At 60.5% G+C, this 23,874-nt stretch overlaps 3 protein-coding genes across 4 annotated transcripts in view; 1 reads left to right on the top strand and 2 right to left on the bottom strand.

Annotated features, from left to right (window-relative positions):
- The first annotated feature begins 684 nt into the window (after nucleotides 1-684).
- Nucleotides 685-4,622, top strand: RRP9 (ribosomal RNA processing 9, U3 small nucleolar RNA binding protein). The gene is made up of 15 exons (XM_041462532.1): nucleotides 685-868; nucleotides 1,138-1,333; nucleotides 1,559-1,671; nucleotides 1,751-1,824; nucleotides 1,940-1,981; nucleotides 2,148-2,274; nucleotides 2,468-2,592; nucleotides 2,818-2,910; nucleotides 3,010-3,110; nucleotides 3,220-3,354; nucleotides 3,484-3,546; nucleotides 3,626-3,771; nucleotides 3,856-3,935; nucleotides 4,058-4,131; nucleotides 4,230-4,622. The coding sequence occupies exons 1-15, from the start codon at nucleotides 685-687 to the stop codon at nucleotides 4,339-4,341; spliced, it is 1,665 nt and encodes a 554-aa protein (XP_041318466.1). The 3' UTR covers nucleotides 4,342-4,622.
- A 963-nt stretch (nucleotides 4,623-5,585) lies between these two features.
- GRM2 (glutamate metabotropic receptor 2) lies at nucleotides 5,586-11,895 on the bottom strand. Its single transcript, XM_041463428.1, has 5 exons — nucleotides 11,419-11,895; nucleotides 8,960-9,797; nucleotides 7,189-8,252; nucleotides 6,136-6,310; nucleotides 5,586-5,659 (listed from the first exon to the last, which is right to left on the bottom strand). Exons 1-5 carry the CDS (start codon nucleotides 11,875-11,877, stop codon nucleotides 5,586-5,588), a joined length of 2,610 nt encoding a protein of 869 aa, XP_041319362.1. The 5' UTR covers nucleotides 11,878-11,895.
- Nucleotides 11,896-17,147: 5,252 nt separating this feature from the next.
- The window catches only part of TEX264 (testis expressed 264, ER-phagy receptor), a 39,548-nt gene continuing 32,821 nt past the window's right edge, over nucleotides 17,148-23,874 (bottom strand). For both annotated transcript variants that reach the window (XM_041463475.1, XM_041463484.1), the window contains exon 6: nucleotides 17,148-17,988. In XM_041463475.1, the coding sequence (XP_041319409.1) occupies nucleotides 17,675-17,988 (314 nt within the window). In that variant the 3' untranslated portion in view covers nucleotides 17,148-17,674. The remainder of the gene's footprint in view (nucleotides 17,989-23,874) is intronic.

Here is a 23,874-nt window from a genome sequence, read left to right as displayed (position 1 = left end):
TTCTAGCTTACTCAGTTCCTAGGCAGAGCTCCCCTCCATGACCACAGCTGACCACAGCTGCCTTTCTGCTCCGGCTGCCCGGATGGATGGCGAGGTGGGTTCCTTGTCCACCCAGCTCCTTCCACACTGCCCCTGGCATGGGTTCCTGCAGCCTCAAAGCCTGAGCAGCAGCTCCACAGCAGCCTCAGGCCACCAAGACCAAAACTTCGTAGCCTCGACAGGCTTCCAGGCAAGAGGCTCCTCTTGTCATGCCCTGGGGTGCTGAACCTGAGGGCAGCATCCCTCCCCACCTGGTGCATCCACTTGCACAGGCTGGGAAAGGCTCTCCCTAGGCCTGTTGCCTTGCAGAGACCAGTGCAGGGCATTCCCACTGTCCTTCCCTGACTCCCCCTGTGCCAAAGAGAAAAGAGATTGTTTGCACATAATAAAATTTCTGCACAAAAGCGGTTTTTAGCTCTTCAGAGCATCACCCGTCCCAGACAGACAGCCACTACCGCTTCATGGCCCAGGATGGGGCCCTGGAGCTCCACAAAGGACAGGGAACGGAGCAGAGGCCATGCCCGACAGTGGAGGCTGGTTAAGGGTCCCTGAGGGGCAGAAGGAGTTGTCATGGTTTCAGAAGTGCCAGCCCGCTGTCGCTGTCACCGCGGGGTCTGCCAGCTGCAGGACTGGGCCCGAAGGGCCATGGGGGGCAGAGGAGGCAGCGCTGGGGGCCCTGGGGCTCTGACAACCGGTCCCGGGCAGCGGGTCCCCGGTACGAGCGGCCGGTCCCGGCCGAAGGGACCCCGCCACCGGGACCGGAGGGGCGTGGCCAGCGGCAGGGGCGTGACCAAACGATGGAGGCGGGACTACGGGGCGGGGCGGGCACGTGACGTCACACCCGAGTGACAGCGCGGCCGGCGGACGAGGCGGGGCAGGGCGCGCTTCCGGCACCGGTAGGCGGTGCCGCGGGGCCAATAGGAGGCGGGATCCTGCCGGCCACAGCCAATAGACGCTGTCGGGGGCGTGGCCCGAGCCCCGCTGGCGGCCGGCGTGCCCACGTGCGGCGGCAGCATGGCGGCGGCGGCGGCGGGCGCGCGGGGCGGCGGCGCGGCGGCGGCCGCGGCCGGCGGTAAGGGCCGGGCCGGAGGGACACAGGGAGGCGGGCGAGGAAGGGCTGCCTCGCCGGGGTCTCCGCCGTGAGGCTTTGCTGCGCTCGTCCCCATTCCCGTCCCGTCCCGTCCCGTCGATCGCCCCATTTTGTTCCGCAGGCACCGGGCGCCGATGGGAGACCGCGGGCGACGGCCGGTCGGCCCGCCGACGAGGAAGTGTCCAGCGACTCGGAGACAGAGAGGTAAGGGCTGCGCCTGGGGAGTGCCGCTACCGTAGCGGGGCGCCGGTACCGAGAGATGCCTGTACCGGAGGGGTGTCGGACCGGGGGATGCCTGTACCGGAGAGATGCCGGTACCTGTGGGGTGCCTGTACCGGAGGGGTGTCGGACCGGGGGATGCCTGTACCGGAGAGATGCCGGTACCTGTGGCGTGCCGGTACCGATGCTCACGCACGCGTGTCCCTGCAGCCCGTTGCTGGGGCGGCGGCGGCGAGAGGCAGCGGAGGAGGAGGTGGAGGAGACGCCGCAGGAGAAGAAGCTGCGCTTGGCCAAGCAGTACCTGGAGGAGCTCCGCCAGCTCGGTGAGTCCCGCCCGCCGCCGGTGCCCCGCGGGGCGGCCCCGGGCGCTGAGCCCGACCCTCACACGCTGTCCCGCCGCAGAGGAGGAGCGGGCGGAGGAGGAGGAGGAACTCGAGCCGGCGGATCTCATCGGCGACCGGCTGAAGGAGGACGTGGTGAGCGGGGAGGCGGGCGCGGCCCCTCGGTCCCCTTGGCGGCAGCGGGCTCTGTCCCCTTCCCGCGGGACCGGGACCGAGGCCACCTCTGCTGAACGTGCCCCTTCTTCCCCAGCTGGAGCAGAGAGGCCGGCTGCAGCGCCTGGTGGCCAAAGATGTAAGTGCCCGCTGCTGGGGGTGCCGGTGCCAGCTCAGGGGACACTAAGGCACGGCCAGCACGCTACAGCCTTTCTCCCTGGAGAAGTCAGGGGGCTGTGCTGGGGTACTCCTGTGCCTGGGGAAGGGTCCTGGGCAGCCCAGCTCACATCCTGCTCTTCCTGCAGGTACAGCCTCCAGATCCAGCCAGGATCCGTGTGCTGCGGGGACACCAGCTGCCCGTTACCTGCCTCGTCATCTCTCCTGATGACAGATTCATTTTTTCTGCTTCCAAGGACGGCTCCCTCATCAAATGCAAGTGTTCACCTGGGGCTGTGACTGGCTGTTCCCAAGCCCAACCCCTGCAAGGACCCAGGTGTCCTCTGAGATGGCTTGGCCCTTGGCTGTTCTTGGATTGTGCATAATTCCAGGCTCTGTGAAAGGCTCATTGACGCTTTTGGGAGTGGTGGGAGGCTCCCAGAGGGTGATTGTGATGCTTTTCCTGCAGGGGAGGTGGACAGTGGGAAGAGGCTGTGCGTGGTGCCCGGGGGGAAGAAGGGCACGGAGGAGCGGCACATGGGGCACGCGTCCCAAGTCCTTTGCATGGCCATTTCTTCGGATGGCAAGTACCTGGTAAGGGGACAGGGGTGGAGAGAGGGCATGGGGAGTGTTCTCCCTGGGTCCTTGGGGTGCAGTCTCACGCCCAGATGTGCCTTGCTGGGTTAAAGCAGCCCCTGTCCCCTGCTGGGTCAAGAATGGGTCCCTGGGACAGCCAAAGCCCACGGAGTGGGAGTGGAGGCAGGGGTGGGCTGTGGGTGTCCAGTGTGCAGGTCTCAGGTGTCCCCTGCTGTCTGCCAGGCTACAGGAGACAGGAACAAGCTGATCATGATCTGGGATGCAGCCACCTGCAAGCGCCTGCACATCTTCACAGGGCACCGCGACGCCGTCTCGGTGAGCTGGGGGCGTTGGGCACAGCGCCTGTGGGGCCAGGCAGCTGTGTCCTGCTCGGCATCCCTCACTGCTGTGCCGTGCCTGTCCGTCTGTCCCCAGGGCCTGTCCTTCCGAAAGGGCACACACCAGCTGTACAGCGCTTCTCACGACCGCTGCGTCAAGGTCTGGGATGTGGCTGAGAACGCCTACGTGGAGACCCTGTAAGAGCTGGGGAAATCCCACTGACCCTTCCAAGGGGGGCCCAGCAGTCCTGAGGAGGTGAGGGGGCAGAGGGCCCTACTTGCCACAGCTGTTTGTCATTTCCTGCAGGTTCGGACACCAGGACATCATCACGGGGCTGGACAGCCTGAGCCGGGAGTGCTGTGTGACAGCGGGGGGACGGGACGGCACCGTGCGGCTCTGGAAGATCCCTGAGGAATCACAGCTCGTGTTTTCTGGGCACCAGTAGGTCTGGGGTGGAAGAAGGGGCTGCGGGCAGGTGTGTCCAGCTGGGGCAGTGCTGTGTAGGTGCCAGGAGCATCCTGGGGCTGCTGATGCCCTGCAGGATCCCAAAGCACACTCTTCTCTTTGCAGGGGCTCCATCGACTGTATCCAGCTCATCAACGAGGAGCACATGGTGTCTGGTGCTGATGATGGGTGAGCACGGGGCCAGGATGATGCCTGGGGGGTGGGCAGGGTGCCCCCTCAGCCCCCTCACCCCTCACATCCCCCGCAGGTCCTTAGCCCTGTGGGGGCTGACGAAGAAGAAGCCGCTGGCGCTGGCTCGGCAGGCGCACGGTGAGCAGGAGGCCCAGGGCCTGCAGCAGCCCTTGTGGATCTCAGCCGTGGCTGCCCTGCGCAACACTGACCTCCTGGCCACAGGTGTGTGGGGTGGTAGCCTGTGGGGGATGTGTCCTGCTCCATCCCTGGGCTGGGGTGCGTGACAGGCTCCTCTCTGTGCCCCAGGGTCCCACAGCGGCAGTGTGAAGCTCTGGAAGTGCGGTGAAGGATTTCGGAAGCTGGAGCACCTCTTGGACATCCCCTTGGTATGGATGGATGGGCAGGTTGGGAATTCTGGAGCTGGGCTGGAGGGTCTCTCAGCAGGGGCTCCCCTTCTTGGGCAGCAGGAGAAGCTGTGGGAGCCCTCACCCTGCTCTGTCCCCTCCAGGTGGGTTTTGTCAACAGCCTCAAGTTCTCAGCAGCTGGTGACTTCCTGGTGGCTGGCATCGGGCAGGAGCACCGGTACTGTCCCCCCTCCGTGGTGTAGCTGCCTGGGCGTGCAGCTTCCCTCCCCTCTGGGTCTTGATGGAGGGTGACTCCCCCATCTCTCTCACCCACAGGCTGGGACGGTGGTGGAGAATCAAAGAAGCCAAAAACAGCATCTGCATCATCCCCCTGAAGCAGAAGACCACAGCCTCTAGCCCTGAAGAGGGCTCCCCTGGCAGCTCCTAGCTCTCTGTCCCTGGAGCCACTGGAGCAGGTCATTCTGTCCCTGGAGCTGTGCCTCCCACCCTTGGTGCAGCCACCACCGTGCTCGGCAGGATGTGAGTGGGGATTGCCACATGGCCCCTGATTCTGCTGGCCCCCATATCTTGATGTGGCTCTGCCCTCTGCGAGGGTCTGTTCCCTTTTCTCAGGTTTGGCTGTACCTGAGCTCTGGAACAATCCATTTTGTAAAAAAAGAAACAACACCAAAACCACTTTATTTACATAAATTACAAAAAAAAAAAAAAAAATCACACTTTTGTTCACAGAAAAAGTCTACTCTTAAAAACTTGGTTGGGCTCAAATACCTGGGTCCTGTTGCTTGCCCTGAGCCTCCAGCGCCCCCCTGGGCTCTGCAGGGGCTGGGGTCAGCAGGAATTTGTCTGTCCCCCACTCCTGCCCTGTCTCCCAGTAGGGGATGAGAAGCGCCACACCCAGTGAGGGAAGCGATGGGGGGGAGGCTTAGGCCCAGCCCAGCCACGCTCGGTGGCTCTCCTGAGGCCAAAACCAGGAGGAAAACATGAAAATGCAAAGCACTGGGGAAAGGGTGATGTGGTCCAAGGCTTGGCACAGGGGGTGTTGGGAAAGGCATGGAACTGGGAAGCTGGGGTGGCTTTGGGGCGAGGGCAGTGTGTGGCACCACAGTGGGAGGTGCAGCGTGGATTGGTGCAAGCCGAAAGCAGGAGCGGAGATGTGTGCTGGAGATGTGGGGACAAGGGGCAGGGGATGTGCCCCCAGGCGGGGCTGCACCAGGGCTCAGTGCAAGGGACAAGGACAGGCTATTTGTGCCACAGCTCAGTGCGAGGTCCGTGCGATGTGCACTACGGCTCAGTGCAGGGCTGGGGGGACATTCACCATGGCTCAGTGCAGGGGGTGTGGGGGCACGATGGCTCAGTGCAGGTGACCAGAGGGACGTGCCACGGCTCGGTGCGAGGGCTGGGGACGTGTGCAGTGGCTCAGCTCAGGGAGGGGGATGTTCACCATGGCTCAGTGCAGGGTGTGGGGGACAGGGTACATGTAACGTGGCTCAGTGCAAGGGAAGGGTGACACGTACCATGACCCGACGTGTGGGATGTGTAGCTCGTGCTGGGGCAGGGACTGAGCCTCCTGGCTGCACCTGGCACCTCAGCAGCCCGTGCTGCGGGCACTGCTCTCCCTGGGGAAGCAGCGGGGGTGCTGTGTGGCAGCACCATAGCCTGGCCCCCCGTCCTTCACAAGGATGACGTCGTGGAATCCACCACCTCACGGCCATTGCACACCGTGGGCACGTATGGCGAGGCTGAGCCTGGACAGGAAGGCAGCAGTCAGGGCTAGGTTGGGGCCTGGCAGGAGCACTGCCCAGCATCCCATGGCGGTGGTGCCCAGGGAGTTGGGGTGGAGGGTGCCCAGGATGGCCATGTCCCCCTGGGTGCCCAGGGTGGTCATATTCCCTGGAGCTAAAGGGGAGAGTGCCTCGTGTAGTGACAGGCACCTGGGGGCAGCTGAATCCCCTGTGTTGGGGTGGAGAGTGTCCCCTCAGAGCAATGAGGGCCCCCAGGAGCAGTACCCCTCTGGCAGCTGTGCTGTGCTGGGAGATGAGGCATTGGGACAGAGGACAGGAAAGAGCCACTGGGGACACATCCACCATTCCTCCCCATTTCCCACTTTGCCCTACCCCACACCCTGCTTTTCTTCAGGAGCCCATGCTAGGGTGCCCACACACACCCCCCACCAGGAAAGGGGTGCTGTCCCCCAGCCCTTCCCCAGCCCCAGCGTGCTCACCGTGGGACTGGCTGGAGCTGGCTGCTGCCACGCTGAACCGAGCGGTGCCCACGCGGTGGCTGGCCACGTTCTTCTGCGGCTGGAAGAGTATGATGTGGAGCTTGGGGGTGAAGAGGCAGCCGAGGACCACGGTGCCGCTGAGGCTCACCGAGATGCACATGGTGGTGGTCTGGACCTGGAGACAGGGGTGGGCATCAGGTGCTCCACCCGTCAGCCCTCTGCCCCAAGCGGGGCAGGATGAAGGCCATGCTGTGGCACTGGCCAGCCCCACAGGGCACAGGCTGCACCCTGCAGGGACATTCCACCCCACACCACATCCCTCTGTCAGGGTGGTGCTGCAGGAGACCCATGGGCAGAGTATGGACACTGCCCTGGTGGGGACAAGTTTCCCCTGCAAAGCAGGTACACCCTGAGCAGCACCCCCAGCCCTGCCAACATGCTGCTTTGTGGCACTGCACGGGGCCAGAGCCTGCACTCCCCACCCCAGTGCTCACTCTCTCTGGAAGTGCAGGTCCTTTCTGTTTGCCCCTGACTAACTGTCCCCACCAACTCCTCAAGACCCATCAAGAATGTGTTTGGTTGTCTGTGCCAGGATGCACCCCGTGCTATCCAGTTCCTGGCACTGCTCAGCAGCCCAGGGACCAGGCTGGCCCTGGGGCTAGCATTCATGCCCTGGGGTGTGGTGTCTGGCAGAGCCAGCAGCTGTCTCAAGCTTTTGTGCCACCAGGCTGAAGGATGACTATTATTGCTCCATGATAGTCATGGCTGTGGGGGATCTCTGGAGGTCTCAGCGCCATTTCCCATCCTCATCCTAGCAAAGGAGGGAAGGGGGCAGATCCTCTCTCCAGGACTCATTGGCCCATCAGCCACAGTCCTTCGGGACCCTTCACCTGGTCCTGAATTACCCAGTGTAAAGGTGGCCATCACAAGTGTGTGGATGCAGACCCTTCCCCAGGCCCATACATCTCCTAAGCATGGACCCTGCATGGCCCAGATCTCCAGGACCACTTAGATCAAGCCCTGTCAGAGCCCCCTCAGAGCTCCAGCTCTTACACGGTAGTCGCTGGAGGTCACGTAGAAGATGGGCAGGAAGGCCAGCCAGATGATGCAGGTCGTGTACATGGTGAACCCAATGAACTTGGCCTCGTTGAAGTTTTCGGGACATTTCCGTGTCTTGAAGGCGTAGACCGTGCAGAGGACAATCAAGAGGACATTATAGGTGAGCGAAATGAGCATGTTGGAGTCACGGTTGTTGCACTTGAGGGTGACAATGTACCTCTTGTCAGGCTCAGTCTCCTTGCCTGTGCCGGGGGTCTCCACCAGCAGCCAGATGATGACGATGATCAGCTGGCAAGAGATGAGGGCCATGCAGATGACCACCTGTGATGTTGGGCTTATGAAGCGGGGGCGCTGGACCCCCTCCTTCACCCCACTGAAGATCCTGGCAATGCGATTCGTCTTGGTCAAGAGGGCCGAGTAGCAGACGGCGAAGGACGTGCCCAGCCCCAGGCGCCGCAGCGTGCACACCCCGGTGGAGGGCTTTGCGATGAAGATGAAGGTCATGCTGTAGCACATGAGGACCCCAGTCAGCAGAATGTAGCACAGCTCTCGTCCAGAGGCCTTCACGATGGGAGTGTCGTTGTTCTTCACAAAGACTCCAATAACGAAGAGGGTGGAGATAAAGCCCAGGCAAGAGATAGTGACGGGACCAATGGCCCAGACATCTTTCCAGCGGATGTACTCTTGGGGCAGCTCGTAGCAGCCATTCAGGGTCTCGTTGGGCCAGTAGCCAAGACCGCAGTCCATGCAGGTGAACTCATCCAGCAGGTACTCGTAGGGCTGGCAGGGGATGCAGATCCAGCAGCAAATGTCTCCGGGCTGCATGCTCTTGATCTCATTTTTCTTGCAGGGGTCACTGCACTGGGACACGGGAATGGAGGTCTCAGCCCAGGGGATGAGGCTGGTGTCGAGCACGAGCCCCTCTGCCCAGTAGCCCACTTTCTGGTACCGATACCGCCCGTCCACGTAGTGGTAGTTGAAGATGTTGTAGCGCCCGATCCCATCGCCGTAGCGGTCAAAGCGAACGACGCTCTCGGTGTCCGCTGGCCTGAACGGAGCTGCAGGGAGGACAAGAGGAGACAGTCACTGCCTCAGGGCAGGAGAACACTCACTCCAGGCCTCGAGGCAGGGCCCATCCAAAGGGTCACATCCCACCATGGCCACACAAAATGCCCGACCTGTTTCCTGCCTTCACTCGCATCCTTGCTGCCTATGCACATGTTAGGAGCAGGAAAGCAAAGGTGGAGAACTACCCACCTGCCTGAGAGCCTGTGAGACCAGGCAGCTCTGCAGGGGCAGAGGGCGGCTGTGCAGCCTCCATGGCTCTCAGTGACTCCTAGTAGCCAAGACACCCTCAGCCCAAGTCACAGAGGACATGCTTCTAATTCACCCCAAACTACATGGGTCCCTGATGAAGGGTATCCCTCGAGTTTAATCCCTGAAATGTGAATAAATCATGATGCTTGCAAGGACCCCTGTTCTTGAGGATCCCTGGGGCTGGGTGGGGCTGGTCCCACCCAGCTGTAGCAGGATGGAGTTGGTGGCCAGCTTCTCCACATGTTTCCACTGGGGACAGAAGGCCTGGATTGCCTCCCAAGGATGATGGTGAGCCGGCTATTGGCACCTCAGGACAACCACAGCCCTGGGAGTGGACAGGCTGGAGGAACTGGAGGGTTTTGGGTCAAATTTGAGCCTCCTTGTTTCCTATCTTCCACCCATCCCTTTCCAGTTTGGCAGCCAAACCCCATATCCACTTTGGACTCACCATCAAAATTAACATTGAGTATAAAGTCCTTGTAAAACCTCTTGCCATTGACAGGCTTCATGGCATCACAGAGCTTGGTGGAGTTGGGGCACAATGTCCGGTGCATGTTGTGAAGAGAATGAGCCATGGCATAGACTGCATTGACCACGAACGTGATCTTGGACTCTGGCTCAAACTTGCCTGTCTTGAGGGAGTACCGGCTACAGTCCTGCGTGTGGAAGCTGCACCTAAACTTCTGCTCCCAAAACTCCCGAAACCAGGGATTTCGGCTGTTATTGTAGGGGTGGAGGTTACGGAAGTAGGAAGCAAACTCCTTAATGGGGTAGGCTGCCAGTTCGATGGTGATGGCTCCCTCTGCCACCGCTTCGCTCCCGGCCACCACGCTCTCCAGGGCTCCCCACCCATCACTGGCCACCCACATGAAGGACACATTGGCTCTCTGGGCAGCTGCCAGCAGCTCCCGGGCATCTTCACTTCGGGTGAATAGCACGACCACTCTGGCATTGGGCTTCTGCAGCAGAGCCCGGACCACTCCATCGTAGGTCTTCTTGTTCATGGAGCGCCCCACCTTCTCCGAGGTGGCGATGCAGATGTTGCGCATGCGGGCTTCTTGCTCGAAGGCCTCGATCCCCGTCTCCCCGTAGTCTCCCTCTGAGGCCACAGTGGAGACGTAGGTCCAGTTGAAGAAGCGGAGGATCTCTGCCATGGCTTTGGCTTGGTAGAAGTCTGGAGGGACAGTGCGGGCGAAGTAGTCATAGCGGGACTTGTCACTGAGCTTGGCACTGGTGGAGGCATAGCTGATCTGTGGGATCTGGAAGAGCCGCAGCAGGTTGGCCACCTGCATGGAGGAGGAGATGTGAGTGCCTGAAGGGGTGTCAGCAAGGGACATTCCTATGGGGGGACCCTGCCCTGTACCCAGTGTTGCACAATGCTCCCAAACACAACCACTGTGCTGAGGAGCAACCCATCCCAACCCAGAGCATCCTGATCTGTGGAGGGGCTGGAGAAGAATGGATGGCACATTCACAGAGTGCCTGAGACCTCAGACATGCTCATTTATCTTTTTTTTTTTTTTTTTTTTTAATGTTTCAAGCACTCTGCTTCAAAATTCGGGAGATTCTCAATGGCAAGGAGAAAGCCAGGATGCCTGGCAGCCCTACAGCATGGGGGAAAGGATTCTAGGGGCTGGAAGCCAGGGCAGAGTCCCCCACCAGGCTGGGGGATGCTGCAGAACTGGGTCAGAGGACAGGCGCCTGCGCATCCCACACCAGGGGCTCAGTGGGACTGGCACCTTCCAGCCACTCAGCAGAATCCCTTGTTAGCTTCAAAGGGGAAAAAAGCCCCACTAATGAGGCTGTTAAAACCCAGGCTCTAGGGGCAGCAAGGGGACCTCGGGTGTGCCAGCGGGGCTGCCAAGCCTGCCCACATCTGACTGCTCCCCAGGCAGGAGACGTGGCTTAATTAATGTGGACAAATGATCTTGACGACAAATTCCCCTAATGGCAAGAATGTCTCCAAGCACAGTGAGGCTGCTGCCTGTCCTCACCGTGCATGGGAGCTGCCAGCCTGCCCGGGGTTGGGACATGGGGACATGCTGGGTTCCCAGCAGGTGAAGGGACAAGTGCCCAGGTGGGCTGGGATGCTGCCTCCATCACACAGTCCCAGCTTCTTCTACCCCATACCTGGGGGATGCAGGGATCCCAGGGACCAGGACACACAGTCTGGCACATGCTGGGGACTCATTAAATCTCAGCAAGCATGTGGCCCACCGGCCACCCCTGTGACTCAGCTGGTCCTGCTGAGTCCTGCATCCTCAGGGGACGCCCTTCTACCTGCTGGAACCAGCCTCCAGGTCCACAGAGACAAGGTTTTGGGGACTGAGATGCACCCCACCCAGGGTCACAGCCAGGTCTGAAGCTTGAGGTGCCTGTTTGTGTGGGATCACTGGGGACACAGGGGCACTTGTCCTCTGAGCACACCCTGCCTTAGCCAGGCAGCCATGGCTGACCCCCTCAGAAGGGCATGTCCCTTGCAGCACCTCATGGCCTGCCCTTTGTGGGGGAAAAAGGGACAGAGCCCCCTCACACTGGTCTGCTCTGTCTGGCACAGTCCAGAGATGAGCTGGGCTGAGGAGCTGCACTTGCTACCTTGAACCCAGGAGAGGAATAAACACCTGTCCCCTTGTGAGGCTTGGCTCCTAATGGAGTGTTGGGGGACTCCTGCCAGCCCCCAAGGGGACCCCGGGCACATCCCCCACAATCACAGAGAGACGGCTCATTCAGGTGCCCGCCTAGCACTCCCTCCCTGCTGGAGAAAGGGGCAGAGCATCACCGTGAGGGATGAGCACACTTCTCTGTGCCACACTGGCAGTGGCATCACTGCACTGCTGCCAAGCTTTTATCCGCCTCCCCCACTTCAAACCCCCAGCCCCATCTGAGCCCCTCTTGCCTGGGAGGTACCTGGATGGACACATCACTGTAGGAGCCCCCGATGACGCCGGTGATGGCAGTGGGAACGTCGTCGTGGACGGCGTAGGAGCCATCGGGGCAGATGTGCTCAGAACCATCCACCCTGGTAAGGGAGGCACGGACGAAGTCAAGGGACTGCTCTAGGGCATAGGTGTCCTTGGAACAGGTGTCGAGGATGTGAGCACCCAGCTTCACCCCCGGCAGGATGCTCCCGTCCTTGTTGATCTCGTCCAGGGCGAAGAGCATGGCCTCCAGGCGCTGGATGCCCCGGTGCTCGTTTATCTTGCCGCAGTCTTCACTCCCCACTCCTTTCTCATGGACGGGGAAGAGGCCCCCAATCACCAGGTCCCCATCCATGCTGATCTCCTTCTTGCCAGCCATGCCGTGTCCAGCAGCCAGACAAGTGGCCAGGTGCATCAGCCCCAGCCAGGCGGCCAAGGGGACCGCCATGGGGTGTGCTGGTGCTGGCTGGGGGACCCACACCACCCCGTGTCACCCGCTGCCACCCGTCAAGGTGAGGGCAGGCAGTCCCCAGGCATTGGGTGGTGGGGGGTGGCACGGCGTGGTGTTGGTGGGAGAGAGGTCGTGTCACCCCAGCAGAGCCCTTGGCACCTGGAAAAGCAAAGGGAAAAGCTGCTGGGTCTGCTGGATGCAAGGCATGACAGGGACAGTCAGTGCTGCATGGGAGAGCCAGGCCATGAGCCTGCCTGTGCCCCCCACCCGGGATGCCCTTAGGAAGAAATCCCCTGCAGAAAGGCAAGATGAACAGATGCAATAGCTCCCACGGTGACCCAGAACCCCCAGGACACACACAAGTGACACAGATCCCAGGGCACATGGAGGGGCACAGGGACCAGCCCCCCACAGCGCTCCCAGGGACACACTGGCACAGGGGTGGGCACAGAGCTGGCCCCTCTGGCAGCATCGGGCAGAACAGCCTGCAGGGGGACAGCTTGAGAGCCCGAGAAGATCATGGAGGGGGAAAGAGCCAGGGATGTCACCTGGCACAGGGAGATCAGGCTGGGCAGATAGAGCCAAGGCTGGCTCCAAGCTGAGCCCCCGACCCATGCAGCAGCATCAGGGGTGCTGACAGATCCCACCCTCCAGCCGAGAGCACTGCCAAAAGCAGCCAGCCACGAGCCCACTGTGCCCACAGCACCCAGTGCCCACAGTATTTTAATCTCCATCCCATAGCCAGGGAGCTGCTGCTGCCCCCAGGGCTGTCCGTGGCACCGGGCTGGAGCAGGGACTCGCCTCTGGCTTCACCCTCACACAGCAACACGCAGGGTTCTGGCAGTCGCGGTGCTTCAGAGTCTGTTCTCTCACCACCGCCCCTTCCTTCCCTGTATACTAAATTCAGAGATTTCAGTAAAAGTAAGAGCCAGGTTTGCTGACTCCCTCTGCAGAAAGCACGGAGGCGCGGGGGAATCAAAGGCTTTTGCAGCAGGCAGGCCTTGTTTTGGCAGAAGATGCAGTCCCCTCCGAGATTGGTTGTCTTTTCCCAAATCACAGGAGAGATTTGTTTCCCATTTGAAGCTGACTGCTGAAATCCCACGGGGCTGGCATTTCAGGGACCATGGGAGAAGGAGACCCCTTGGCAGTCCAGGAGCCTCAGGCTGCTCTGGAGCGGGAAGCTCCTGATGCTGTGACTGGACCATGGCCTCTTCCACAGCCCGGCAGTGCTTGTGGGGGCACTGAGGGGGGCAATGCCAGAGAGTGCTGGTCCCCCTGCAGCTCCCTGCAGCCCATACTGAGGCTGCTCTCCCTGAGCAGGAGGAGGGGACCCCGTGATGCTCCCATGCTGCTCCCAGAGAGGTGATGGCTGTGCTGGAGGAGCCCTCCAGCAAGCAGCCAGAGCTGGCAGTGATGCCCAGGAGTATGCAGGCAGCAGTGTGGCACAGAGCATAATGGGGTGGGGTGGGGTGACACATGCCGACCTCCTCCTCTTCCTCCATGCCCCTAAATGCCTGTTCTCAGGTACTGTCTGCTGCTGCTGAATCCCCATCTGTTTCAGGGCATCTCCTACCTGACCCCCCCGGTGTGAAGGACTTTGGAGATGAGAGAAGGAAAGAGTCCCTGCCTTATTTCAGGAATAAATGCTTCTAAGGGACCCGGGGTTTCCTCAAGCAGGGAAGAGGCCACAGGCACATGGATTATTCATGGAGCTCATCAGTGGCAGGCTGAGCCTGGCACAGGGGTCTGGTGACACTGGGAATCCGGGTCCCTGTGGTCCAGGTCTTTTGGGGCAGGTGACAGGACCCACCAGATGAAAGGCACTTCAGGCCAAGCTCCTCTGAAGGGCAAACCACCACCCACCCGGCAGCGAGCCACGATGGACAGCGAGCAGGGCTCCCGCCATTCCCGCAGCTGCTCAGCTCGATTGGTTCAGTGCCGGGGGTTTGACAGCCCGCGGGAACCTCTGGAGAATGTCCGGGGAAGTGAAGCACCGGGCAGGGCAGGGCCAAGTCCAGCCCGACAGCCACGGGAAGCTCCTGGAGCCGCGGGCAGCCTCTCCTCGCACCCCGAATGGGGTGAGTGAGAAGGGGCCGTGACTCCTCCGTGCTCGGAGCGCTTCCCACGCCGTGCCAGGAGCGCTGAGCCCTGCGACACCAGCATCCCAGGGATTGTGCGACACCTGGGCCGTGTGCGAGAGCGGCACTGCTGCGGGGGCGCAGGGACAGTGCCACCTCCCGCGGAGGTCCCAGAGGTCCCACCGCCACCGAGCTCTGCCAGGAGCCCCCAGCTCTCCCCTGCAGGGGGGCTGCCAGCCCCGATACCCCGCGGGGCCGAGGCCTCCCCGGGGCGCTCCCCGGCGCCCCCGCGGCCGCCCCACCTCCCGTCCCGAACGCGCCCCAGATCCGGCTGTCCCGGCACACTCACTGCCCCCTCAAAGCCCCGGCTCTCTCCGGCCCGGGCAGCCGGACCGGAGGCCGGGGGGAACGGCGGGGACCGGGGTCTGTCCCGCCGGGCCGGGCGCTGACCCCGCGTCCCTGCCCCGGTGCCGGGGGCTGCGGCGGCGGGTCCTGCCGAGTGCCACCGCGGGGCTCGGGGCTGCCGGATCACCGGGGGGACGAGAACCCCCCAGGCTGTTCTCCCGAAGCTCCGCGTCTTGCGCCGGGCAAGGGTGAGCGGCGGGAGCAGCCCCGGTGCCACCCTGACCGCCCGCATCCCCGGCGGCTCCTGTGCCCGTGCCCGTGCCCGTGCTCTGCTCTCGTCCCGCAGCTCCGGGAGCCCCGGCACCGGGCACCGGTCTCCGAGCCCCGCCGTGGCGCGGCCCCGACGGCAGCGGGGTACCGCCGGTCTCCGTGCCGCTCCACCGCCGGCACCGGGGCTCTGGAGACGGCGACGCGCCGCCGGGGCAGGGCGCGAACCGAGGGCACGGCGATGGGAGCGCCGGGGTGGGACCGCAGCCCTTACCTGGGCCCGGCGGACTGTGCCGGGAGCCGGTGCCAGCGCCGGTGCCGCGGCTGTCTCGGAGCTGCGGCTGCCACCGCCTCCCGCCGCCGCCTCTGACACTCCGCCAGCCCCAGCAGAGCGGAGCCGCTCCGCCCCCCGCCCGGCCCGGCCCGGCCCCCGCCCCGGTCCGGCCCGGCCCGGTGGGCAGCGGCACCCCCGGGGCCGCCCCGACTGCCCCCCGCTCGCCCCGGCACCGGCTGAGCCGGGCAGGCAGTGCCGGGGCTGGGGCAAAGCCGGGGGCAGATGGCCAGGTCCAGGCGGAGCTCGGTCAGGACACGGGCAGGACACGGACAGAGAAGGTAGAACACAGGCAAGACACAGCCAGGTCCAGGCAAGGGATGGTCAGACTGAGCCGAGCACTGTCAGGATGCGAGAAGGACATGGCCAGAGCAGGCAGGAGCGGCTCTGCACCCTGGCAGGGCACAGCTCGGCACCTGCTCCCCTGACCCCAGAGCCCCCAGCTCATTCCCAGACAGTGAGAGGGGACCCAGCCCCAGATCAAGCTCCACAGCTACAGGCTGGTGCCCCAGGGTTTGTTCCCCCTTGCCTGGCCTGCCTCCCACTCCCCAAGGCCCTGGGAGGAGTTCAGGCACCCGGCATCACCCACTGCCCACCCGCATTCCCCGCAGCCCCAGCACTCACCCGCAGCTCACACACCTGGCTGGGGAAGGCTTTGGGCCATACAAACAGAGGCACGGGCAGGGTTGTGTCCCACATCTCTACAAATTGCTCAAACTTCCTAGAGCCATTCGGCTGCCCAGGATCCTGCGGCGTTGCATCCCCAGAGCTCCATCCCTCAGAGACGAGAACTGGACAGGGGATGACACAGGGGACAAGGTGCTTCTGGGGCACTGCCCTGAGTAATCACCTCACCACTGTGTGCCTCAGTTTCCCCTCTGCAAGCTTCTGCACTCGCAGGCTGCGAGTTAAGGGCTCTGTAGTGTGTCAGACACTCTGCTGGACTCCCTTCCCCCCGGCAATCCTGGTTTGGGGAGGGATAACTGGGAACGTCCCTGGCAAGGTCCCCCCTGGAGCCCCACAGCAGCAGCACCTCAGACCCCACCGGCCTCTCCTGTCAAGACTGTTGGCACAGAGTGGGACACTGGGGAGAGGAGGGAGCCTGGGCTGGGGGACCTCACCACTGCAGGCTGGGGTGGACAGGGGTGAGGAGGACTGGAGGTGTGTTGTGCCAAGGGATGTGGCACTGCCGTGGTCCTGCTTCCCCCAGCAGAGGGGTCCTGGCTCCAGCCTCACACACACCTCGGCACTGGCTGCATCGTCCCGGCTGCTGCTCCAGTGCCCATGGCAGCAGGATGATGGCAAAGCCCCTGCTGCCCAGCTTCAGTGGGGTTAGGGGACAAGCACCATCAGTATCCACTGCCTGGCTCCAATCCCTAGGGAGCCTCAGCCAAGCATAAATATTTCAGGGGGCTTGGCAGTTTTGTAATAACCAGCAACAAAGATAAACACCGGGAAGAGCAATATTTTTCCATGTGGGCTGGAGGAGTTTAATATTTTATCACTCAGAGCACAAAATATTTATGAACAATCTCATGTCAATCACTGGCTGAGGACTAATCATGACCTTTCCAAGCCAGGGAGGACACATTCCCACCATGGAGAGACAGTCAGACCTGCCCTGGCCCTGACACCCTCACCCCAGTTTTGGGCTGCCGCGTTTGACCACCAGGAAACAATCCCTGGGCTGCTGGGGCACCAAGGGCACTCAGCAGGTACTCTGGCACCTGGCATTGCCCTGTGGCACCGTGACCATGACGTCCAGGCTGCTCCCTTGTCCCAAGCTGAGAGACAGGGAACAGGGACCACCTCAGGCAGCCCTCCCTGCCTGCATTCCACAGCAGCAGGACAGACAGATGGGATGTCAGGAAGGCACAGTGCAGGCAGCCTGGTGTCACCTGCCACAGCAGGAGGCCCAGCAGCAGCTTTATATCTGGCTTTATACTGGTTTTACTCTGCACAGGTTCCCAGGAGGAGTGGGGATGCCACGAACTCCAGCTCTGCCCAGCTCAGCATGGCAGCTGGGACCCTTCCTTCCCCACTTCCCCTGCAGCTTACACAAGCTGGGAACAGACCCTGTGCCCAGGCAGGGAGAAAGCCTGAGCAGCAGGGATGCAGAGCCCCTGGGCAGCTCTTTGGCTCAGTTGAGGGCCATGGGGACAGCTCCCAGCCACAGCCCACTCCCCACCATGGGACAGGATGGCACAATCAGCCAAAGGACAAGTCAGCAATGTACCAGCCACCAGTGAGGAAAAGCATCCACTTTATTACAGACCCCAAAGCGCTCATGGCAGTGCCAGGAGGACCACATTTACACAGGATGTTTCCATTGTTCAGCAAGGGGAAGAGAAGAGGGGAACAAACCCAACTGACCCAACTCACAGCTCTTTGGTGCTAGAAAACGTGGTGGTGTGGCAGAGAGAAGCTGTGGGTGAGAGGGGCACCAGCAGAGACGAGGGAGGACATCTCTGACATCACCACCAACTCCCAGACACCTGCAAAGAATCTGCCATGGGCCTGGACACACACACGGCAAATGCATTTCACTGTCCTCCCAACCTGACCTAACCCTGCACCACCAAGCACCACAGAAATCCCCCCCACCTCCCAGCACCCCCAACAATGGTCAAACACCCTTTCTGCAAAGAGGGAGAGCAGGTCCTGGGGGGAATCAGCTACCAAAATCTCTTGGCTGGAGAGGAAGGAGGTGGGAAAGGCAACTGGTTCCCAGTAACTCAGACCCCGGTGGGAGGTGAGGCAGCCAGGTCTCTCTTCACTCCTCTCCTCTCTCAGCAGCAATGGGCTCCTTGGTCCACTTGTCTGTGACCTCCTGGCTGCCTGCATAGCCCGCATCAGGCAGCAGGCCCGGGGCTCCCTCCCCGTCCCCGGCAGCCTCCAGGTCCAGCTCCTCGAAGGAGGAGCCGCTGGCTCCCGACTCGCTGTAGCTGTGCTCGCTGCGGTTGTCCGCCTCCTCCCGGCCACGGCTGCCTGGGAAGGGCAGCAGGATGGAGGTGGCCACCGAGGTGTCTCTGCTGTCAGTTGTGGCCTCCATGCTGATGGAGCTCGTCTCACTCATGGTGTCGACCCCTGGGATGGAGAGAGAATGGGAAAGAGTGAATGCTGTGGGAAGGAGGCAATGGGGATGGGGGCCACAGCCTTTGAAGCCTCCAAGATATCAGGCCACAGTGGAGACCAGCTCCTACCTCTTGTCACCTCCTATGCCTTTGAGACGTGATCAGGTCAAGAATGGGCTGAGCCCAAACTGCCCCCTGAAATCAGGAACCCCCAAGTCAGCACAAACAAGCACCAGCTTCCAGCCATACCCTGACCTGGCCACACCATGGTCCCACAACTGCTCCTCGTGCACATAACAAGGACCCGCCAAGCCCTTCCTGAGGGAGAATGCATGCCTGTCTCTGGCATGGCACCAGGAATGAGACAAAGAACAGGAAGGACTCTGCCCTGTGAGGGTCATGTGGAGCTGCAGAATTGTTTAAGCACCTAAGGGGGTGACGGTACAAGTGCAAATCCTCAGATGCTCTGCTGTCAGAAGCAGGTATGTATGTCCAGCCTCATGCCAGAGCATCCTGGTGCCTTCACGGCATGGCACCAGGAATGAGACAAAGAGCAGGAAGGACTCTGCCCTGTGAGGGCAGAATTGTTTAAGCACCTAAGGGGGTGATGGTACAAGTGCAAATCCTCAGATGCTCTGCTGTCAGAAGCAGGTATGTATGTCCAGCCTCATGCCAGAGCATCCTGGTGCCTTCAGCACCTGACAGGCTGCTCCCACTCCCTCCATGGCTCCCCCACAGCCAGCAGCTCTGGCAGCAGTGTGAAGACAGGCAGGGCAGCAGCAGGCAGGTGTCAGGGTGCCAGAGGATAGCGGGAGCCTTCCCAGCTCGTTCTGTGCTTCTCCACATGACCTGGCTGCCAGCCACACCCCATCTCATGACCAGGCCCCCCGGGGCTGCCCCTGCCTGCCCAGGTGGAGCCCTCGGCCCACCTCCTCCTCCCCAGATCCCTGCCTCATTAGCTCCATCGACAATACAATTAAGGAGCTGACAAGAAGAGGAACGTGTCAGATTAAGACCAGCAGCTCGGTGCTGTTGCCAGAGCAACCAGCCAGGAGACCAAACCCTCCTGTTAAACATTAATTATTGTTAATTATGACATCACAGATCCACGTGGTTTATTATGACATCACAGATCCTCATTGTTAATTATGATATGTCTGCAAACACTGGACAGGCTCTTCCATCATGGCCCTCCCTGCTCTATCTCCTCCCTGCCTGCCTTGCAGCAGTGGGAAGTGAGTGCCAGGCTCTGTCATTTCCCAGCACCTCCATCCATGCTGGACTGAACACCCCTGCTGAGGATCATGCCCCACACCAGGAGCGAAACCAGGAGGAGCCACACTCAGCAGCAGCACTCGTGGAGGACTGGGGCTTGCCACCAACGGGGCTGGGAAGTGGCAAATGGGAACCTCTTTGAGGTCATCACCAGGTGGGAGAGGAGAGCCCTCTTCTCCACAGCCTGCTGCTGGTGCAGCTCCATCCTCAGCTGCTGGCATGGGGCTCCCACAGGCACTTCCAGCCGCCTACAGCTCCTGCAGCCAGGGTTCCCAAGGCTGGGCTGCTTGCTCTCCTGCAGTTGTGTGGCAGCCACTGATCTCCTGAAGGAGATTCACCAAGGAGGGAACTTTCCTTCCAAACATCCTTAAATCCTTTTTCTATGCTGTTTTTCTTCCCAGCCTGGGCAGCTGCCAGCAGAACTGCTTGTAAATGGCAGTCCTCTGCCTCCTGAGCAGCATCATCCCACGGTCCTGCCGCTGAGTGACGGCTGTTCTGAGAGGACCCAGCAGTGGCAGCAGGATGAGGGGTAGCCAGAAAAGCTCCACAGACACAGTGCACCCACTGCTTCATCCCACCTGGATGGCATACTGGCTTCATCCTGGAAAGGAACCTGAACCTCCACCCTCTCACCTTGGCAACCCTTTGGGCAGCTGGCACAAACCAAGCCCTCGGCCCCTCCTCAGGCAATGCCAGGTGACCCCTCCCAGGGAAAGGAGTTAAAAACCACTGCCCACTAACACACACTGCCTTTGCTGCAGCATCAGGGAGCACCTCGACATGGAAACTACATTTACTCTAAGTTAAAAAGGATGTTCTGCACACTGCAGCAAGGCACTCGTTGCAGGGGACAGCAGCCACTGAGTGGGCAGCAGAAAGGTGGGAGATGCTGTCCCACCTGACAGGACCTCAGCAGGGCACTGGGTCAGCAGGGAGCCTCTGGGAAGATCAAGAGCTGCAGGGGATGAAGGGGAGTGTGCAGACCCTGAGCCTTGAAGACAAATTAGGGTTTGCAAGGTCTTTAGTGGTGATCTGAAAAGATGAAATAATCTGATTTGGCCAAATTGGTGGTCTGAGGTGACATGGACATGTTCCCACCCTGGCTTCATGACAGCTCATGTCATGTGTGGTCGTCTTGCATCCCTCTAAGATCCCAGGGGACAGGAGTGACACCAACCCCCCAAGCAGTGCCCTTCCTGCTCAGCACCTCTCCCCTGGCACCCCAGGGAACATTTGGGCTCAGAAGCTGTCATGTAACCTCATGACACAAAGCAAAGAATCTCCTGAGGAGAGGAGCAGCAGCTCAGGAAGAGGAAGAAGAAGACAGGGATGAAGCTGACCTACACACCGCTCCAAGCCACCACTGTGTGAAAGCACTGCTGTCCTCGTTCTCATAGCCACCTTCCTCTCCCTTGCTCCAAGGGTGACAATAAATCGAGTCCTGTTTCCCTTCAGCCAGGCACTTTGTCACTGCTCTGTCACTTCTGATCATGTTCGAGCAGCCTCAGCTGGCGAATTTGCCCATTTCAGCAGCCTCGCTCTCCCCTGCACAGGAAAAGGCTGGCTCTGGCATGGCCACTCAGCCTGGCCAGGATCAATGTCTGGCGTGGCCAGGGCAACAGAGCTGCTGCTGCCAGGGACCATGTGGGGTCAGCTCTGACAGGGGAACGTGGCAGGAGCACCCAGCTGTCCTAACAGGGAGGCCAGGAAGGCAGAGCAAGGGGCTCTGAGAGGGCAACCAAAGCCCTGTGGGAGGGCAAGCAGGGATTCAGGCCTCATCTCACAGGCACACACTTCCAGCAGCTGTTACAGCCACTTGTCCATCCTTCCCCACACACCTTGTTTGGTCCTCCCATGACCCACTGCCCATTCCTTGCATCCACCTTCCCAAGGCTGGTCCTTACACCAGGAACCAGTCCAACACCCTGATCCAGCATGGCTTTTTCCTCTGGCACATTGTGAGGCAGCAGCCATCCTCTATTGAAACTCGCCCTTGACCTTGCTCCCTCAAGCATGGCACAGCCATCCCACTGCACTACCACTCAGCAGGAACATGGAACCCAGGAGTTTTCACTTGGGAAACAGAGGCACAGCCTGGGGTGAAGCCATGACAAGGTGTTAAGGAGTCTCCCAAAAGCCAGGAAGAAGGGATATCAAGCAGCCAGCTCCAAGAGACCAGCCAGGGATGGGTGCAATGGGAACCACTCACCCCACACTGCCAATGAGCCCGGGGGGCAGCTGGCTCCCCAGACAGTTCAGCCCTGTGCCACACCAGGTATTGACATTCCCAAATCCAGAATGAGGGCAGGCTCTCCCCCTGCACCACCCCTGTGCCACACTGATGCCTGAGCAGTGCTCCACTCCTGGTGCTCCTGGGCCCTTTCCTTCCCCTCATTCCATCAAATATTCATCACCCCTAAATACAGTGTGCTGCCAGGGGTACAGCTCGTCCATGACTGCTGAAGCTCACACACAAGCCACCAGGAAGGGGACTGGGGCACTTCCCACGATGTAAAAGCAGGCAGGAACAGGCAGGGCTCTTTGAAGGATGGAAGCAAGCAAGGATGAGGCAGAACACACCAGGAAAGTTGCTCCTCTGTGGCACTGGAGCTCAGCGTGTGATGCCATCAGCTGTACCTGAATGCTGTGGGTCGGACTCTGCTCCAGGAAAATGAGCACCTGAGATTCTGGGCAGAGCCACAAGCTTGGGAACCATCTGTGTTCATGCCAGCAAGCCCTTGTGGAGAGGCTGCTTTTGTTTGCTTTCACCTTGCACAAAGAGCAGCGGGGTCACACTGCAGAGCGCTGCTGGGAGGGAGCCGGGAGCGGGGACCCGCCGAGCCAAAGCCCCAGAAAACAATTAAGTACAAAACAACTCATCCTGATTGACACTGGCCCCCTGCAGACCCATCAGCCGCCTTCCTAAAACGCTTCCTGTCTTTCCAATGACCCTGAGGATGGCGAAGAAGGGACGGAATTGGTGCAGAGGCAGCCACAGCCCCCGGCGCCTTCCTTGTGTGCTGAGTGAGTCCATCCTCAGCAGAGCTGCAGCACCCTGCTCTGTGCACAGCAGCACAGAAAGCAGAGACCCTGCACCAGTCCCACAGCCTTTGTGGCCACTGGCTTCACTCACAGCCACGGCACCCAGCACCTCACGGGGGGGCTCAGGAGCAAGGACAGCAGATGACAGCCTAAATGCAGAGAGGTGCTCCGAGGTCAGGAGGCTCGAGAAAACAAATCCAAGCTTTTCTTACACTTTCAAGTCGCTTGGTACCGTCTGGCACCAGCCACAATGACAGGTGAGGAGAAATGGCAACACCTTCCACTTGGAACTTCTCACGTCTTTAACTCAAAGGAAGCATAATCCAGCTGCTGGTGGGGAGTTTCTTGAGCTGTGACTGACCAGTGGTGTGCTCACACAGAGCATTACTCAACATGATGTCCATGCTGAAATCACACTCAATGCTCTTATCTCAGTATTTTGGGAGGAGGAAAGAGGAGGCTTCTTTTGCTACCACGTGAGGACACACAACCTAAAGCTTCTGTGCACAGAGCAGCCTCAGCTGCCTTTGGGAGAGGAAACGGGGCTCAGAACCTTCCCAGTCTCCACTTATCCATTGAGGCACAACTGAGTTTCAAAGCCCTACACCTGGATTTGTGCAGCTCAGGCACAGCCAGAGGAACTGACAGCCACTATCAGGGTCTACCACCTACCCCCACTGTCCCAGGAGCCCTTTCTGAGCCTCCAGCAGAGCAGGACCATTTGAAACATCCACTCAAACCTGAGAAGGACCAAGAAATAACCCAAATATAAGCAACTGGGGGCTGAGCAGAGATCATGCTGACAGGCAGATGGGGACACTGCTGTGCCCACCTTCCAGCTGGCAGAGGAAAGCTTGAAAACTGTCACAGACATCCTGGATCTCCTGGGTCATCAAGACCTCATGTCCATCATGCCTGTTGAAGGGGCTGTGACTAACTGGAGCCACTTCTAGAGGGACTGCCCAGGGAAGAAGGCTAAAAAGGATGGGAAAAGAGGTTTCTCTTTCTCCAACTCAGAGGTGGTTGCACAGATCCTACCACATAAAATTGTCAGGAATGGAGGATCAGTCTCATTCCATAAGGTGTAATCTTCATGGGACCACCAAAGCCTCAGGCAGGAGCTGCTCAAGCCACCCATAGGCTTGCTACATCCTCAGCCAGAGCAAGGATGTGACACCCATCAGATGTGGTTCTGCCACTGTGCCCAGCAGTGACAATCACAGTGCAACATCCAAGACCAACTCTTTAGTCTCACGCCAACCAAAATAATAACAGGTATTATTATTTTAAGGTGGTTTTGTGCAGACTCAGCAGATGGCACTGCATCAGATTGCACTGACAAAAGTTCATCTATGTGCCTGGAGGGGAAGGGGTGGTGGAGGAGCTGGCCCAGAGCTGCTGCTGGAGAGCCCGGCCCAGCGTCAGAAAGTCCAATGTCATTTTCCTTCTAAAACTGGGAAGACCTTCCTAGCCCTTCTTCCAGCAGGGCAGAGGACTCCCCACTGTGGGCACGGTGGCAGTGGCACCCAGGGAAAGCACCGAGACAGGCAGGGCACAGGGCAGTGGCTGCTGCGAGCACCCC

Source organism: Pyrgilauda ruficollis, unplaced genomic scaffold, assembly GCF_017590135.1.
Source record: "Pyrgilauda ruficollis isolate IOZ18807 unplaced genomic scaffold, ASM1759013v1 scaffold10, whole genome shotgun sequence".
In the NCBI taxonomy this organism is placed as follows: domain Eukaryota; kingdom Metazoa; phylum Chordata; class Aves; order Passeriformes; family Passeridae; genus Pyrgilauda; species Pyrgilauda ruficollis.
The sequence above is the reverse complement of the archived record's forward strand: the minus strand, read 5'-3'. Positions and strand labels throughout refer to the sequence as shown.

Excerpts from the sequence above, each read along its gene's own strand:
- RRP9 (XM_041462532.1), top strand. The coding sequence starts at position 685 with ATGGGGGGCAGAGGAGGCAGCGCTGGGGGCCCTGGGGCTCTGACAACC. Across the intron at positions 2,911-3,009 it reads GGCACCGCGACGCCGTCTCG|GGCCTGTCCTTCCGAAAGGG; the intron begins GTGAGCTGGGGG and ends GTCTGTCCCCAG. Across the intron at positions 3,111-3,219 it reads AACGCCTACGTGGAGACCCT|GTTCGGACACCAGGACATCA; the intron begins GTAAGAGCTGGG and ends CATTTCCTGCAG.
- GRM2 (XM_041463428.1), bottom strand. The coding sequence starts at position 11,877 with ATGGCGGTCCCCTTGGCCGCCTGGCTGGGGCTGATGCACCTGGCCACT. Across the intron at positions 8,253-8,959 it reads ACTCAATGTTAATTTTGATG|CTCCGTTCAGGCCAGCGGAC; the intron begins GTGAGTCCAAAG and ends TCCTCCCTGCAG. Across the intron at positions 6,311-7,188 it reads TGACCTCCAGCGACTACCGT|GTCCAGACCACCACCATGTG; the intron begins GTAAGAGCTGGA and ends CCCTGTCTCCAG.